This window comes from Caretta caretta, chromosome 11 (assembly GCF_965140235.1).
Source record: "Caretta caretta isolate rCarCar2 chromosome 11, rCarCar1.hap1, whole genome shotgun sequence".
NCBI lineage: Eukaryota > Metazoa > Chordata > Testudines > Cheloniidae > Caretta > Caretta caretta.
The window spans coordinates 45,234,099-45,249,915 of record NC_134216.1 but is presented as its reverse complement, the minus strand read 5'-3'; the positions used below and the strand labels follow the sequence as shown (position 1 = coordinate 45,249,915).

Below are 15,817 nucleotides of genomic sequence, written 5' to 3'. Positions count from 1 at the left end.
CGTGTGTCAAAGAAGATACGTTGCTCATAAACTAAGTAAAAACTGGGCAACAATGCCACCTGGTGGCTCGCAGCATCGCATGTTCATTTAGCCCAGGGGTGGTCACTCTGAGCCAGACTTTACCAATGGTCAAATACTCCTCCACCCCTCTGCTCCCAGTGTCTCCCACCCACCAGCAGTTTCATGGCGTGCAGGAGGCTCAGGGTAGGAGGCAGAGTTGGGGACAGGGCCTGTGGCAAAGGTGTGAGCACCCCCCCATTGGAAAGTTGTCGCCTGTAGCTCCAGCCCCGGAGCCTATACCGCATAGTCACTTCGGAAGAGCCGCACGTGGCACCAGAGCCGCAGGTTGGCCACCCCGTCATCCCTACAGCAACTAAAATATAGAACGGGCCATACTAAGGCAACCCAAGTAGGTCACACAGGGTGTGAAAAATCCAACCAAACCCCGACCCCTGCAGTGCTACATTGCCAGAGCTCTGTCTTGACATGTAAAGCGCTTCGCCCCAGCTCCCAGATAAAGTGCTACCTGCTGGTAGAAGCACTCACATACAGCCCCCAAAATGGAGAGTTATAGCTAGGGCTCCATAGGACCCTCCTCTAGTGCTTGCTTTCCATGAGGTGCCCTGAGAGCTGTGCTAGCTGGCTCTGGGGCCACTAATTTAACAAGCAGTGGGCGAGGCGAAAGACCTGGCATCAATTGAAAATTAGGCCTCTTAGCGAGCTGTCCATCACATCGGGGGGGTGGGGGGGGGGCGTGGGCTGACATACTATGCCCACCTCCCATTTTGCAAGGTGGCCCTATTTTCAGTAAACAAACTGTGAAGGACTGGGCCCGGGGGGGGGGGGTCACAAGGAAGTGTTTTGCTGCGTGAAGAGAGAAACTTTCAGTGAGAAGAACAATACAGTAAACAGAAGGGTGGGAGAAATTTTATATAAAACGCCTTTTTTTCATGCGCCTCGTCCCATCATTAAAGTCGCGTTTTGCCCTATTGGTTTCATTCATCCAATCGCAATCCAGCAAAAACCCTCATTCGAGTCCAGCCTCCCTGCACTCAACGCAGATCACAGCTTCCCCCACCATCTCCGTGTCCTCCATCTAAAGCCTTATATACCCCACTAAAGCTGTTTATTCTGTCTCCCTAACCACAGCTCAGGCCTACCCTCTGCAGGGCTGGTTCGTCTCCCCTTCCCCCCCCCACACCCCAATTTAAACTCACACACCAGCCCAACTCAGAAAACCTAGCCCTAGGCTCCGAATTTGTCCCGCATATTTTCTACTCATTGTCAGCAGACCTAGCACTCACCCTTTAGGCCGAGAGCAGCCGATGACTCAGGAGAAGCAGCATAGGCATAGTTTGATGTCTACATTTGAGGGCGGAGCAAGCAGAAGTGTCTTTTTGGGGGCCCTGGGCACAAAGAACATTTCCCCCCCCCCATGCCTCCCCTTCTCCCAAAGCCCCCCCCGCCCCCGAGCCGGCCAGAAGTCAGGCGTGGTAAGAGCTTCCCAGGGAGCTGGGGCTGTTGTAGGGAACCTTGGACCCCCGGGTAGTGCACCCTTGGGGGCAGGGACATGGAGGGCCGCGCTTGGGCACCCTTTCCCCCAACACTCAGGGAAGATGGGGGGGGGCCCTGGGCAGCTCTAATCAACCGCTGGCGAGGGCAGTGGTCCCCAAACTGTAGCACATACCCCCCTAGGGGCAGCACGGGAGAATGCAGTGGGGCCAGGGCTGGTCAGGGCAGGGGCCCGACCTTCTGATTTCTGTGCATTTGTTCGTGTCAACTGATCGCCAGGTGGCAAGAGCAAATGGGACATATGCTCAGTTTTGCCAAATAGAGGAGGAGGGGGCTTGGGGCAGCTTTGCACCGTTGGAGGGGAGACAGCATTTGGGACAGCTCGGTGCTGGGGTGGGGGTGGCGCGCTTTGGCCAGTTCCATGTGGAGGGACAGGCAAGGAAAAGGGAGAGGGGCTCAGGCCAGCTGCCAACAGGGTGGGAGGGAAGGGAGAGGAGCTCAGGCACCTGCTCACCTAGCTTTGCCCCGGGGAGGGCAGGGGAATATACTCTCTCTGCCACAGCTCCATCTTCCCCTGGCTGGGAGCTGCAGACCCTTCTGCCCGTGGTTGCTGGAATGCTCCCCCCAACGCCTGCAGAGGCTTGACTGCTGTGGAAGGATCCTCCACTGCCAGTGGGGGCTGAGCTGCTATGGTGCCCCAGTGTCACTAAGGTTTCTGGACATCACACGTTCTGTGCTTCCTCAAGCCGCCAATTTAAAGGGCCTGGGGCTCCCGGCAGCAGCTGGAGTCCCGCTGCTGGAGCCCCCAGGTAGCAGAGGCAGTCGGGAGCCCAGGGCTTGGGCAGCGATTTAAAGGGTCTGGGATTCCGGTGCGGTAGTGGTGGCTGGGAGCCCGGGGCTCTTTAAAATCACTGCTGGAGTCCCCAGCTGCCACCACTAGCCCGGGGGCTCCAGCAGCAGGGCTCAGACAGCGATGTAAAGGGCCCAGGGCAGTAGCAGTGGCCAGAGCCCTGGGCCCTTTACATCGCTGTCCCAGGCCACCGCTGCTTCTCTCGGGGCTCCAGGAGGAGGGCTCGGGTGGCGATTTAAAGGGCGCAGGGATCTGGCCGCTGCTGGGAGCCCTGGGACCTTTAAATCACCGCTGGAGCCCTGCTGCCAGAGCCCTGGGGTAGTGGTGGTGGCTGGGGGGGGTCCTGTGGAAATTTAAAGGGCTCAAGATACTGCTGCAGCAACTAGAGCCCTGGGCCCTTTAAATTGCCCCCATGCTCCGGGGCGCCCAGCCGCCTTCGCAGCTGGTAGCTCCAACAGAGATTTAAAGGGCCCCGGGCTCCCAGCCACCACTACCGCAGCTGGAGCCCCAGGTCCTTTAAATCTTGATTTACAGGGCCTGGGGATTTAAAGCCCTCCCCGTTCCCATTGAGGCCCCGCCTCCTGCTCAGGACTCCAGCCTACAGGTAAGTCCTTGTTAGCCGACGACCAAGGATGTTTGGTGAGGTGCCAGCTATGCCCGTTTATACCATCCGTGACTTTAACCGCTAGGACGCACTGTCCCTTCGCGGCGGGCAGCCCGGGCTAGGCTGACGGATGCCCCAAGGTCCTAACCACCCGTGACTTTAACTGCTAGAGCTCAGAGCTCCTTCGCAGCGGGCAGTCAATACTGACTGACAGGTGCCCCAATGGCAGCACTAAGAGCCTCTCCACACCCGTGACTTTAACTGCTAGAGCTCAGAGCTCCTTCGCAGCGGGCAGCCAGGATTGACTGACAGGTGCCCCAAGAGTTTGCCCCGTGGAGGCGGCACAACTCAACGCTAGGCTCTTAGTACTCTCACCTAATGGCCAGGCTTTAGAGCCAAAACGGCTGAGGTTCTTTAATTGTGATGGCTGCTTTACAGTAAACCAGAGAAAACAAGTCAGGCTTATGCACAAATGGTTACCAAAATTTATTAAGCTAGATTCTAATCATGTGGTTACAAAATTGCTAGTGCCTACTTATTTAAATGTAGAGATGTTACACACACACAAACAAGTTACAAAACTGAAGCCACAATCCCAAAGAAAGAAAACAAAGTATAGAGCTCTATTTCAAAATATGTGTACACTAAAGATAGGAGATCAGGTGTGGGTGCTTCTTACCCTCCTTGCATCTCTCGATTCCAGCGGTGCCAAGCCAGGATCGGTCACTCAATTCCGCGGAAAGACGAATAAGGGACAAGGCGTAGGGACCCTCTTAGCTGCAGAAGCCTTGGGAGGCTGTCACTTATCTGACCAGCAGATAGATAGTGAAAAGCACTCCAAAATCATGGTGCTGTAGGTCCCCTACTTATACCTCTGTACTCCTTTATTCTCTTTCTCCTTTCTTATGCCAAATTGAGGCTGGTCTGTCGGGGTGACGCCAGCTTTTGCAAGAGTAGTTTACACTTGCAAGGGAGAGAAACAATAAGTTTCGACTACTGGACATTTCTTTTATCAGGGTAAATATTTTCCCACCTAGGATGTTGGTGTGTGTGCATCACGCTACTTAGTAGGGGCTAAGAGCCATGTCTGTCACAGGGCCTCTGCCTGCTGTGAGCTTAATCGTCGTATCTGTTCCCAGAGGCACATTGTAGCAGCACACCTGTGCTTCAAAGGCTGTGCTGGAATATATGTTAAGTGCCCTGTTCCTGCTTCCTCCTGTGTTTCCAGCAATGCTGGTCTGGGGGGGGGGGGGGGGCTGGCTGTCTGGCTACAGTCCTTTAAGTTACTTTCACCCCTGCTTTAAGTACGTGAGCATTTTCAGTGATGTCAACAGAGCTACTCCCATGATTAATGATAAAAGACTCAATTTTAATGGGAGTTGGATTGGGTCTATACTGAACTGTCCCTCCAGCTTTCATGACACGAGAAGTCCCATGGGATGGTGAGTACCAGTGTGATTAAATAAGGTACCTGTCCAGTCATTTAGGAGCTATGCAGTTCTACAATTAAAGTGCCCTCTCATCTGTGGCAGAAGTCCCAGGGGAGTCAATTGACTTTACAGGTCTTGTAGGTCAGCCTATGTTTGCTGCACCGCTTGTACAATGATGGAGTCCAAATAATTGTTTTTATGCACTACATGATGGTCAGAAACTAACAGGTTATGTGCTTAATATGTGCACATGTACGGGTAAAATGAAAGCTAGGCTAATAATTCAATGAGGTTTCAGAATAGGCGTTTTTAAAAAAAAAAATCCCAGAAACATGATTACCCTGATTTGACATCCACTTCTGGAAACAAAACACACTAACCAACACCAGAGTCTTAATGGGAGAAGATAACAACCAAAATATTGAAACACCTATGGATATTTTCTTAAATAAGGACTCATACAACTGCCACAAACTTCATTTGAAAGTGCCTGGTCTCAGATTCAGGGCAACATAAATTACAACAAATTCTACTTTAATTTTTGGCATTCATTCAAAATTAAAGAAATGAGAGCTATAGAAGTAGTGTACTATTAGAGGGTTTTTTCTCTATTGCAATCTTAACTCAAAGACCCTTTGGGCTTCAGATTTCATTTTTAGACCTATAACGTGGACAATTTTGAGTACAATTAAAAAACCCAATGAAATAGAAGAAAAATGCTCAAATATTAAGGATTTAAAAAAAACAGTGGATTTGCATGTATGTTTAGAAAAACTCTGCATTTCAGGTTAAATATACTAGCTCCCATCAACATGATAGATTGTGGCAACAATACGCGAATTACTGAGTAACTTCAGTCATATTTTTTAATACTTATTTTTACAATTGACAAGAGTGTGGCGGTATAACAACATACATTAAAGCCCAAATTTTCAGAAAAATGCACTATCATTTATGTGCCTAATTTGTGTGTGGAAATGACTAGTTACATTCAACTGGTAATTTGAGCACAAATTAAGGCTCTAATCCTGCAAACCCTTATACCCACACATAACTTTAAACTACCCACATGTGTAATTCAGTGGGTTGTGCCTAAGCATTTGCAGGATTGAGGACCTAGGTATGTAATTATTCGTCATATTTGTGAAAATTTAAACAAACAAAAATCAAGGAAATTTAAAAGGAGAGCTTCCATTTGATTGTTAATTCACCTTCTTGTGCCTACACAAGTTCAAGATGTTATTAACATGTACCAGACTAGTTAGGCAATAAATGTCAAATTAAAAGGAGGTTCGATTATAAGACAAAATTAGATGCATGATTGAATGCAAAAACCAGTATATTTATTAACGAACTGTGTAAATTAAAAACAGCGACTTTTTTTTTAAAAAAGTACTCTATGGCTAAGACTTATAGACCAAGTTTGTCTCAAAGTGAACACAAAAACCAAGACACAAAAAGCAAACACTAACAACCTTATATGAGAGAGAGGTAATGGCAGACACTGCTATACTATATTATTAATTCAGTCATTAGAGGGGCAGATTCTGATCTAATTTACAGCTAATGCACGTTTACACAAGTGTAATTGAGATCAGATTCTAGCTCTACATTTATGCCACAGTGAAGTGATATATAGGAGTCATAATAAACAGAAGTCCCCTTTTGTATAAATACGTCATAAATAAAGTATGTAGAGATACAAATATTCATACCTTACAACAATAGCTTAACAGTCTATTTTAGAAGCAAACACTAAAATAATACTTTGTTAAAAATATGTCTCAGTTGAAATGAGCAGAGTAAATTTACAGTGCTGCATTAGCTATTCAGTGATGCTACACACCTCAGCAACAATTTGTGTACATGTTGAAGCCTTTAGACCTTTAGTAATGAAAGTAAGTAGAAATATTTTTTGTGCAAAAAAAATAAATAAACATTGTTAAATACCCAATGTTTGGTACAAATGCTTCATATGCAGATAAGTTAATTTTTATACATTTGTTTAGAAAAATACACTAGATATTTCTACTTTCCATTGGCTAAAAATAAGGACCAGATTATGTATATCCTTGTACTTTTAAAGGAAGGCAATATTAAAATTACCATCAAGCCGCTATATTAACCCATTAGGGATTCAATCCCTTACTTCTTACACAAGCAAAATTCCCATTCAAGGAGAACAGTGACTGCACAAGGACTGCAAGACCGGGTCCTAACTTTGTACAAATGACCAATTGGTCCATGGCACAAGTGACATTCCCCCCCACTCGCCACCCTAAATCTGAAACCTTCAAGATTTAAAATCTGCAGGTTTATTAAACTATCAAACCAGCACACTTTTTAGAAAAGAGCTACACTTTTACAAATGCAAATGCCTATCTGTTAAGCTATCATTTGTTCCAAAAAAATGCACATTCAAACTGTGAAGTTATTAGGAAAATACTCTTGCAAATAAACTATATAAAGATAAAATACAATTCAAAGTTAGTTTTTACATTATTCTATAAAGTGCAGAAAAATCCTTCTAAAAGGGAAATAACTACTCCCTATAACAATAATATAATTATAGCAGCTTTTGCATAGCACTACTTATAGGAAGTTGAATACTGCAGTTTCTTCAGGAAGAAGAGGATGGAAGAGTCTCTTCCAGTTCAGATCTTTTCTTTGAAACCAATCTGTTTTCTTCAGGAATGGTAGATGGTGCCAAGTGTCCATTGAGAGCACTTCTGGAACTGTGGGCATGTCCTATTAAGATATTGATTCGTATTTAAACTGTGCTCCAATTCAATTTATTAATCATTCTGCTTGCTAATATTTCACATAAACAACATTTTTTTAAATTATGGGACGTAATATTTGCATGCTCCCTATGGACTGCATTGAATTATTCTAGTCTACATCAACGCCTGGGGTAATGGATGAGTAATGTTAAAAGCTACTGAGAACTACAGATAATCATACTATGCAATACACAAATATTATAAGAGAAGAATCTCTGGGGTGCACAGGGAAATTCAGTCAAAGGAGCCAACAAAGAGCGTGTGTTAAGAATTAGTGCAGCAATAATCCTTTCACTGAAAAACTCCATTGGGACACGTCAGACATTAATAAAGGTGTTTGCTCTGTTAAAAGAACCCAGTCTACTGCACATTATACCAGAAAGGATGTTTGTCTGGCTGATCAGTAGATGGCTCATTAATGATAGATTTAAACACTTGGCAAATCAGTCAGAGACTAGTTTCTGCATTTGAAAAATGACACTTTTTCCATCAGATATTCAAGCAGCTGATGAGCACAAAGAGTGCTGTTCTCCATGTCAGTCAGAATACAGGGTAATAATAGTACACTATTCAAATGTCACTCTACTTAACAAGGTTATGCCAGATAACTAATGCATATTTAGGTTACTGGAAGACATCACAGAGCCTCTGGAAAGTTCTCCACTTCAAATGAAACATCTGTTCCACTTTGGCATTTATGTAGCACCTGGAGAGGTGTCAGAGGTGGTCTATCACGGAAAAGTGGGCTGCTAACAGGTCTTTTTATTTCTATATATAGATGCACTGTTTGGAAAAACATCAGGAGCATTCTTTGCTTGGTCTTCCCCAGCCCCATCCTTCGTGGTAGCTTAAATCTTACCCAGTAGTTGGCAGTAAGAAAGTACATTTTATCTTTTAAACTGCGCAAATCAGATACAGAATCAGTGAGCCGGAATAAACATGGAACTCCACAGTGCCCTTTTCCAGTCATTTTTCAAACAAGAACTGGTCTTGAAAGTGTGTAAACAGTTCATTAATAAAATGGATGGGATACAGAATCCCCTACTGAAAGTTTGTTATTTTCGGTGCCACCTACTGGGGAAAAGAAGGAACTGAATCAACTCTGGGAAGTTGGAGCCCTTAAAGTGGAAGACAGAAAAGGGACTCTTCTGTCTAACATGGCAAAAGACAAAAACTACATTAGTGAAAAAGCTAGAAATTGGAGCAGTTCTACAAGGAACAAGAAGAGACTGGGATTACCCAAAATAACATGACTGATCCGACCACAGCTGTCATGAGAGAAGACAGACTGGGTCATGCATGGGAAGAGGAACCAGACCATGGTCATAAAGGGTGGAATTCACCTTTGTTCAAAAAGACAACACAAGGTGTAACACCAATTAGGAGTTAAGTGGGACATGAGCAGTGCATAGGCCTTGTGTTGACCTTCTGCACAAGGGGTAAGTTACACTCCAAGAGAGGAGAGGCTGGCCCAGAACTGGGTCACTCTTGAAAGGATCCAAGCCAAACCAGAGTTAATCAAGAAGAAAGCAGGTCACAGCCTTCCTGATAAAGTCAGAAATGAGTAAAAACAATTGGGAGTTTCATGGGAATACCATAAAGAGACCTTACCTCAGCATATTTACGCAATGGGATCTACTTATCATGGGATCATTGAAATAGAGTATAATAGTCCTAGATTGTTGTTTTGATGTATTGACCATCCTCAGACGTTCTTGTCAACTGCTGGAAATGGCCCACCTTGATTATCACTACAAAAGGGTTTTTTTCCCCCACTCTCCTGCTGGTAATAGCTCACCTTAAGTGATCACTCTCGTTACAGTGTGTATGGTAACACCCATTGTTTCATGTTCTCTATGTATATAAATCTCCCCTTTGTATTTTCCACTGAATGCATCCGATGAAGTGAGCTGTAGCTCACAAAAGCTTATGCTCAAATAAATTTGTTAGTCTCTAAGGTGCCACAAGTCATCCTTTTCTTTTTGCAAATACAGACTAACACGGCTGCTACTCTGAAACCTGACCATGCTGGGTTGTTTCAGAAGAGTGTTGCTCTGTATATGGGCGGGGGGTAGGCCACTGGTATAAACTGTTCTTTATTAATACACTGGGTTATCACATTCTCCTCTCAGTTCTACCAGTGTAACTCCATGCAGTGGAAATTAGCTCCACTCGATGGGACTGCCCTGGTGTAACTGAAACAAGAATCTGACTCACTATAATGGTCAGATCGGAAAGAACTGTTCAACATTTGCACAGGTTTCCGAATGTTAGTTTATATATGAAAATGTGTAGTTCAAATGTTTGTTGTTCATGTAATCCCTATGTAGAGCCCAGTTCTGTCAGATTTACTCACCTGGGGTAGTACCTTACTTTACAAATGGTACCCCGGATTTCAGTGGGACTACACCAGATCTAAGATACCAGTCGAGGTGAGTAAAGGGTGGCAAAGTCAGGGCCATAGTGAATACATCAGCACTTTTAATTCATTACATAGGAATCCTACAAGCAACTTTATTGTTTCATGCAATGGCTTTGATTACATACAAAGATTGTAATTTTAAGTATTCTCTTTGCATTGGTGTTAGCAGTACAACAATTATGCTAAGTATGGTAACAAATTCAACATAAGCACACACTCTGTCTCTCTCCCAACTTACTCTCTGTATCTTCAAGAGGATTATCATTATAGGATTCTGTATCGGAGTATGTTCTTCTGCGTCGTTGGGATAACCGGTGGAGTGAAGAAATTGGTTCTTTTGTGGCGTGACTACTGAAATTAAATAGGATTTATTAGTTTTAAAAACTTATAACAAAACATCTAGCCAGTCTATTAGCTTTTATTTTAAGATATATCTTTTGGTATTTATAGTGCTCTTAAAGATAGTAAAGAGCAATACTGAGGAGTAAACTGAAAGGAACTCCATGTGAACAGAACACGGTTAGCCTGCACAGATTTTGAAATCTGAAAAATGTGGTAAGAATATAATTCTTGCAAAAAGAAATATAATTCAAATTGTACAAGAATGAATCATCAAAAATCTTAGTGTTTCAGGCGCCGATCCTGCAAACTCTAATGTGTATAAATAATTTTATGCAAGTACAGTTGTCCCACTGAAACTACTTATTCGCATAAAGGTACTCACATGCATAAGCATTTGCAGGATGAAGGCCTTAGATAATACTTCCATTATTTGCCATAAGACTTGATTAAACAACTTGGATAAGTTATAATGGTCATGTTAAATTATACAATTCTACCAAAAACCATAGAAAGATTATGTACATATTTCTATTATAATGATTTTAAAAAAATCTATAACAAACAACAGTGGGCTTTACTTATTTATTTTGCCAATGTTGAAGTCTCTCCTTGATGATATTTTTATATTTCTTTTTAAAACTAAACTAAAAATATATCAAATTTGGAATATTACTCAGAATAAAAATGGAAACTTAAACTTAACTAGTATATCTTTGACTTGTATGTAAGTTGCAACATCTGTGTCTTAATTTTGGATTTGCAAAACTACTGATATTAGATTGTCACTTCCTAAATTTTAAAGCATTTGCCAACCATGCAAATCCTCTGCATAGTGACGTCAGCTGATATTTCCCTACTGAGGGGCTTGCTAAATTGGTCCAGTGAGGTGCTTTCAGAAAGTGAATTAGCCTACTTAACAGCAATCTGTATTCTTACCTCTCTGAACTATATGTACCAGGATGGCTAATGGAGCGTTTCATCTAGAAAATGAAAGAAACAAGTTGTAATCTCTTTATCAGGATTTATAAAATTCTTATACACAGCCATATACTCTATTTACACTTCTCAGAGAGAGAAGGTGATTTTTTTAAATTATTATTTAAAACAAAAGTCAACCACAATTAAGGAATCTTATTTAGCTATTTGAAAGAGGATAGATTGCCAGTAATGCAGGAATTTTTAAAGCACTAATAAAAGAGAACTAGTTTACTACCCAAAAATATTACCTGGGATCTATACATCTCATTCTCTCTAGCCTCAAAAATTACTCAAAATTTCTACTGGATCATTGGTAGAATCCACAGAAACCTCAAAACGTTTTTAACTAATGTCAGGTTCAAGACTACATTATACAAAAGGATTAATCCAAGAGCTAAATTTTGCCATTTGGTATGCACACAGGGTGCCCTCTGATTTTAATGGGAACTCTCTAAATGTGCCCAAGAGAATCATTTGACCCAAAGATTGATCAATAAGAGTCGTTTGAGTGGATGGGAGGAAAGGGAGGAGATTATCAGATACAAATAAATGAAAGGGAAAGAAGTGGGGGGGGGGGGAGAGACCTAGAACAGAGTAGATCTGAGAATCCACATACATGAAGTAAAGTTTGACAGAGCCTCACTTATCCCAACCCTCAACAGGAAAATAAATAAAAAATTAAGAATTCCATAAAGTATTTTAATCTTATACATTATTTAACAAAAACAAACTTGTCAGCTAAAGGCATATTTGATCAACCAGGACATTGTTTAAAAAGAGACATATTAACACTGGGAATCTGAAATGCACTTGCTGAGAGTTAAGCCACAAAGAAGTTCTCTGTTTTGATGAGCAGCCAGGTTACAGTATTAAAAGAGAACAATGAATACAGTAACTCCTCACTTAACATTGTAGCTATGTTCCTGAAAAATGGGACTTTAAGCGAAACAATGTTAAGCGAACCCAATTTCCCCATAAGAATTAATGTACATAGGTTCCAGGAAATTTTTTTTCACCAGACAAAAGACTATATTATACACAGCAATGATGACTGTGATGCTTGGTTGAGGTGGTGAAGTCAGAGGGTGGAAGAGGGTGGGATATTTCCCAGGGAATGCCTTACTGCTAAATGATGAACTAGAATAGCTGAGCCCTCAAGGGTTAACACGTTGTTGCTAATGTAGCCTCACAAGGCAACACAAATGGAGGGAGGGGAGACAGCATGGCAAACAGAGACAAAGACTCTCACCTGTGTGCGTGTGTGTGAGTGAGAGAGATGCACATTGCCCCTTTAAGTACGTTGACCCCCACTCTAAGTACATTGCCTTTTTAAGTAGATCAGCAAGTTGAGACAGCCCCTGCTGCCAGCAAGCTCCCTCCATCCTGAGCCCTGTCCTGTCTCCCCCCTGCTCTATGGAGATGGGATAAGAGGGGGGCAGGAGCAGGGGGGAGGAGGACACCCTGACATTAGCCCCCTTCTTTCCCCGCCCCCCTTATACAGCAAGCAGGAGGCTCCTGGGAGCAGCTCCAAGGCAGAGGGCAGGAGCAGCACATGGCAGTGAGGGGAGGGACAGCTGAACTCCCTGCTGGGAGGCTGCTGCACAGGGAACTTAGGGGTGTGGGGAGCTGATAGAGGGGCTGCCGGTCTACCCTGGTTCCAAGCCCCCATCAGCTAGCTCCAACGGGCTGCTCTTTGTGCAAGCAGTGGACAAAGCAGGTGGCTGCCAAACAACATTATAAGGGAGCATTGCACAACTTTAAATGAGCATGTTTTCTAATTGATCAGCAACGTGCTAATGAAACAATGCTAACCGGACGACTTTAAGTGAGGAGTTACTGTATTTAACGTTTTAAAAAAATAACCCTGCAGTATAGGTAACAGGATAATTTAATTTTCGTATGAATGCTGAAAAGTACTGAGCGTTAATCCAGTACTTGGGTACGATTAGCACTGTCATCATCCACAGGAGAATTACTCCTACGATGAACAATTTATGTGAAGGCTGGCAAGCAAACAGACTAGGGAACATGTCAGTAGTGATTTACATTTAAGGCTAAAACTGTTGACTTCAGTTGAGTCAGGATTACACGTGACTACATAGCATATATTCTTCTACCCTTCCAATCAACAGAATAACACTTTAAAATGTTACACTTATAAAACATCCAGACCATTTGAATAGGTGAAGGTGACACAGGAGAAACTAAGGGATCAGGATGAGGCAGTTGAAACATCTCTGGCTTAAACTTGGCATTAGCTATCTTCACACATTCTTCAAGTGTTGTAATAAATGTGTTACATGTGGCACTCAGCAAGGAGGAGGCTTCGTTCATGTTCTGAAAACGAATGACAGCACAAACATCAGCAAGAATGTAAAAAGACAGAAAATGTTACTTTAGAATCAACTGATTTCCCAGTTAACTGGCCAAAAACTCTCAAAAAATACAAGTTTGGTGACTATTCTTTTTAATGGTAGCTAGAATCAACCTTATTGAAAAATGAACACACACATATAATAGCAGAAGACTATTTTGGGAGGTTGGGGTAATACAGCAAAACACTGAAATGTTTTTCCTGCTTCCTAAATACATGGGGCTGAACTTTCAGAAGGACTGAGCAACCATCACTTCTACTGGAGTCATCAATTTATTTTCTATTTAGTGAAATAAGTTAATTAGAGTGGGGCCCATCCATTAGATCTATTATCTTTCCTAATGAAAGGAGTCTCTGGGTCAAATTCAACCCTGCTGTAACTGGGCACAATCCTACACTCATCAGTGAAGTGGCCCACATATTCCAGGGCTGAATTTGGTCATGAACTAGGATTAGAAGAGCAAACAGATTTCCTATGAATGCCCAAATGCAGTGGGCACTTGCAGCAGTTTTCAAGACCTGGGATTCTAGTTTGCAAAGATAAGGGAGGTTCTAGCAAAGCATAAAGGAACAGGATGTTTCAATTATTGTCTATTGTAGAGTTCTTAGACAAAGAGAATTCACGTGCAACCAACCCAGCCAGCTTTGCTTCTATCTTTTAACTGAATGACTCACCAACATATTTCCTTGTTAAAATGACTCTGATGTCATCCTGCATTGTATCTACATAATATTTTTTATTGTGGACTGTATTACCCTACTCCTGAACCCAGTGTATCTGAATATAGACAAGTTTTAAACATCTATTAAACTGACCTGATGTAAATATTTTCCAACATTAAGTTGCTGATAAGGTGCATAAGGTGACAACAATAACTTAAGATGATTTAAATAATCAGGTTCTCCAGTATAATTTTAGAAATCTGATACCTCAATGCTGGGAGATGAGCTTGCCTGATCATGGTGAACAAATTCTTGTATTGTGTGAACTTGTTGCATTAAGAGATCACAGTAGAGGCGAAGTTCGGACATTTTGGTTTTGAGAGATTCATTGGTTTCACTAATTTCTACAAGAAAAAAAAATAATAAAAAACCCCACCAATCACGGCATAAGATTTATCTACACAATTTTTACAAACAAATTTTATTTTTTTCCATATAAGGGCTCTACACAGATTGAAATTCCTTTCAAGACTAGGAAGGGATTCTTAAATGAGTTGGGAATAGCTTCACAAAGTACACATAAATTTGGAAGGGGCCATGGAGAAAGGTATATAACCAGCAAACAAGAGGTTAAATATTTTCTTATTTACCGTGCCAGCCCAGGGAAAACACAATGGACAAAGCCTGTGGCCTCAACAGGTGAAGGTCTGCTTCTCTATATCCACAAGCACCTGAGGAGAGTGGTTGCTCACTCAGGGAACCTTGCAAATTATAAATCTGTCAGACTGGCTACAGAGGATTACCAGTCTTTACCAAGAAAAACTAGGGAGGCAGAAATGGGGATTATGGAGAGAAATCAGAACAGCAGCAACTAAATGACTCCAGAACAGCTACAACCAGCATTTTGAGGGTGGCAGCTCTAGATTTTTTAAGTTTCAGCCTTTTATGTAACTAAGAGCTCTCCAGCAGCAGGAACAAAATACTTTTTTCCCCATCGTGCTTGCTGCAGGTTTTGTGTTAATTTCATATTTCCTATGCTGTATAACCTAGCATTGTAAACAGTGTTAATAAATGCTGTAACAGTTCTCCCTGACTGCCTATTTAAAGATGTGCCTGTTCTGTCTTTACAGGCCTTTTCTGCACTACAGAATTACAGGATAACATTCTCACTGGAGCTGAATTCTTGGTATTGCTGATGGGAGGTTTAGTGTATACAAGCCTCCAGTGGCTTCTGGTTTTATGTTTTTCACCATGACAGTTAAATCTGCTGCTCAGAAGTTGTAACTAACAGTGGTAAAAATGTTAGAAACCACCAGAGCCTTGTCTAAACTAGGGCTCCCACTTGTGCTGGTCCAGCTGAATGAAATATATTCAAAAAATTCTGTAGCACAGACACAATCTAAATGATGCAAAATTAAAGGCGTATAGCCATTAAGAACAGAGCTGTTCTGATCACATTCGCTGGGCAGACCAGACTGGGCTGAATCACACCCTTTGCTTTTAGAAGTGGAAGGCAGGACAATGAAAGCTAAAACTTGTGTAATTTCCCTGTGCTCTTGCAGCGAGTCTGATTTGGTCCAGTATTTTTTAAGCTTAGACACAGGACATAAGGAAACCTTTGTGTCATTCCTAGAGGAGGCTGGGTGACTGCCCCACAACTTTGGTTGTCCATTCAGGCTGTCACATGGGCAAGTGCTGAATACTCACAGAACTGCAGCACAGGGCAGAGAAGCTTCTGACTGATTTCTATATTTTTCATGAGATAAGAATATGATTCATACACAGATGGTTCACCATTGTCTTGGGCAGGTTTGAGATTTGGAATACCATTACTACAATGTATGTAAGCACGTGCTATT

The 15,817-nt window shown here is 42.5% G+C and overlaps 1 protein-coding gene across 4 annotated transcripts in view; it reads right to left on the bottom strand.

Moving 5' to 3' along the window:
• Positions 1-3,428: 3,428 nt before the first annotated feature.
• The window catches only part of PLEKHA3 (pleckstrin homology domain containing A3), a 27,553-nt gene continuing 15,164 nt past the window's right edge, over positions 3,429-15,817 (bottom strand). For 3 of the 4 annotated variants that reach the window (XM_048869330.2, XM_048869329.2, XM_048869327.2), the window contains exons 4-8: positions 14,226-14,362; positions 13,094-13,258; positions 10,880-10,923; positions 9,840-9,952; positions 3,429-7,144 (exon numbers count right to left, since the gene is read on the bottom strand). In XM_048869330.2, coding sequence (XP_048725287.1) covers positions 7,017-7,144; positions 9,840-9,952; positions 10,880-10,923; positions 13,094-13,258; positions 14,226-14,362 — 587 coding nt within the window. In that variant the 3' untranslated portion in view covers positions 3,429-7,016. The remainder of the gene's footprint in view (positions 7,145-9,839; positions 9,953-10,879; positions 10,924-13,093; positions 13,259-14,225; positions 14,363-15,817) is intronic. The other variant, XM_048869328.2, reaches the window with a different exon arrangement.